Source organism: Cyprinodon variegatus, unplaced genomic scaffold (genome assembly GCF_000732505.1).
Source record: "Cyprinodon variegatus isolate N-32 unplaced genomic scaffold, C_variegatus-1.0 Scaffold18, whole genome shotgun sequence".
NCBI classification, from domain to species: Eukaryota; Metazoa; Chordata; class Actinopteri; order Cyprinodontiformes; family Cyprinodontidae; genus Cyprinodon; species Cyprinodon variegatus.
In genome coordinates, this window is record NW_015150471.1 from 931,987 (window position 1) to 934,673 (window position 2,687).

At 32.8% G+C, this 2,687-nt stretch overlaps 1 protein-coding gene across 1 annotated transcript in view; it reads right to left on the minus strand.

Moving 5' to 3' along the window:
- LOC107092889 (interferon a3-like) overlaps window positions 1–438 on the minus strand; it is a 3,891-nt gene extending 3,453 nt beyond the window's left edge. The window contains exons 1-2 of the mRNA XM_015387592.1: window positions 307–438; window positions 129–212 (exon numbers count right to left, since the gene is read on the minus strand). Of these exons, the coding sequence (XP_015243078.1) occupies window positions 129–212; window positions 307–438 (216 nt within the window). The remainder of the gene's footprint in view (window positions 1–128; window positions 213–306) is intronic.
- Between the last annotated feature and the right edge of the window lie 2,249 nt (window positions 439–2,687).

A 2,687-nucleotide genomic window follows, 5' to 3' on the forward strand; every position in this document is an offset into this window, starting at 1 on the left:
ATATATATATATATATATATATATATATATATATATATATATATATATATATATATATATATATATATATATACACCGTTTACTTTAATGTTCACCTGATATAAAATTGTAGTGGGCAGATAACTTACAGATGTTCTAGAGGCCTGGGTGTACAGGTGATGAGGGAAAGGCCAAATGTTCGCCTGAGCATCCTGGTTGGTGTAAGGGTAAGTCTGCATCGTAAAAAGACACAAAAAAAATAAATGTATAGCAACTCAGATAACCAACAGCCATGTTTGAAAGAATAAAACTTAACTGCTATCTTACCAGCATATCCAGCAAATTTAAAGAGCTTTGGCTGTACTGTCGGAACTTATGGTCCATCCACCTGCAGCTCAGCGGGGAGGATGCGCAACACAAAGAGAGAAAGACACAAGCGAAGAAAATCCTGCTGGACATCTTGATTTATTATTTAAAAAATTAGTAAAAATGAATTTTCTCTCTGTAGGAAGCAGCTTCAGGTGTCTCCTGGTGATCTATCGGAGCTGACCTACTGCGGCCTTTTTAAATCAGAGCGCAGATATTTCATTTTCCAGTACGTGCAATTAAACTCGGAACGTCAGTGCGTCACCTTATCAGTTTGGATCATTTCACATTCAATTAAGAAGGCTTATTGATGACTAATTTCAGTATATTTATAGAATGAGCAGAATCAGACAGCAGTTTTCTATAAGGTTTAAAATGGGGTTAAAAATACAACAACTAAAAAAAAAAAATATATATATATATATATATATATATATTATGTTTTATCATAAATATGATGTTTCTTCACTGATGTGAGTTTATTTTTTATTTTATATTGAACGTGTATTTTGTGGCCCAGCTTTGGTGACACAAAAAAGTGGAAATCCACAAAGGCCAAAGATGCACCGTGGACTTATTTTACGCAGGCAAAAGAAAAAATGTTCCAGTTAAACTCCTTTAGTTTTGTCAGTTTATTTTTTCCTCAGGCAAGCAAACAGAAAAAGACAAACATTTTCTCCATGTTTCTCTTGGTTCTACCATTGACTGCCTATTTATAAAAAACAATTAACCTAAATTAATCATAACTAACCCAAAATAAAGGAACATGACTAAATAACCAAAGAACATAATCTGACAACAGATATCAAACAATAAAGTAAAATAAACTTAGCTAGATTATGCACAAAAACATTTTTTTTTTTTATTAACAAAAAATAATTGGCTTCTACAGTGTACAATTACGTTCACACATTATTGATATATATAACCGTTTTGGGGCATTTTTCATGTTAAATGCAGCGCGGCTGAAATAAACTGCAAAGTGTGTATATTCTCAATAATTGGCCCTTATGTTGCCATAAATGGGAACTTGCTGTAAAGAAAATGAAAGCGACTGAGGTCTCTGATGCGCTCTGACGCGGCTTCTTTGGAATCGTGCAGCGATATTTCAACTTATCCCTCCTGAAACATGCAGCGAGAATACAAAAACCATCATTCAAGGAATGGTTCCTCCTTTTTATTAAGAATACATCAAATAGCAACGGGGTTTTATTTTAAAAAAATTGCATTGTTTGTCTTTGTTCACTTATATTTTGGTTTGATTCATCAGAACCCATGACATTTTTAAAGTCATTGCAAAAACTTGAACTTTATTCATTTCTTTTAGTTTTGGTGTTATTCTTTAAGCCTAATTTGAAAATGTAAAATGAAACATTCATCTTTTTTTTTTAACTAAATTGATCTAAATTACATTAAAAGACCCCATCAGAGTCCATACGCCCCCTAGTGATGCAATAGATTGATTCACCTCCACTTTCAGATTAACCCTCTGATGCATGAATTATGAAAGCCTTGATCAAGATTTTTTTCTCAAGGTTTTTTCTTATTCTTAGGACATGAAAAAAAAAATTTAACTTTTTTTCCCCAAAAATATTGTTGTTTCATGAAGTTACAGATATGTCCACTGGAGTGGACTATGCGCACATGAGAACTTAATATAAAATATTATGAATTTATTAGAAAAATAATGATCTAGTATTCTGTTGTAAAAAATTCAGACCATTGATTCATTTTATGCTTTGAAAAATATTTCAACATGTTTTGTTTAATTTTTTACATTATAAAGGCACAATGTTAAGAACCGAATAAGGAAACCAGTGACACTCATAGCTTACTGAAGTGCTGAAATCCCTCAGGATCTGCTGCTGCCTTGAATGTATCCTGAAGTGTACTTAGGAAGGGTCTTACAAGGGGGAGCCTATATGTGTTTGCTGGGCGGTAAGGTTTCACAATAAAACCATAGAATTAAAGAGCTATTTACTTTGTAGTAGCTGTCCACTACAGTGACCACTATGCACCAGAGGGTTAAAAGTACTACATATTGTTTATTTTCAGCACAATTTAAATCAAAAGTTTTTTAAAAAAAAGCTTAAAAGCTTCTCAGATTAGTATTAAGCTGCTGTTAAAGTAAAATAAAATCTATTCAATGATTCATCTGCTTCTAATAATTTCCATTGGATCTTATTAAAATGGTAACATGTAAAACATGACAAAAAGCAGTTGTTACTTGTAAACATTCTTACAGATAAATACTGCTACCCAGCCAGCGAGCTGTATAGGCACCATTTGGGTTACAGATGGGCTGCATGTGGGACCCATAAAAAGCCCAGACAGTACATTTT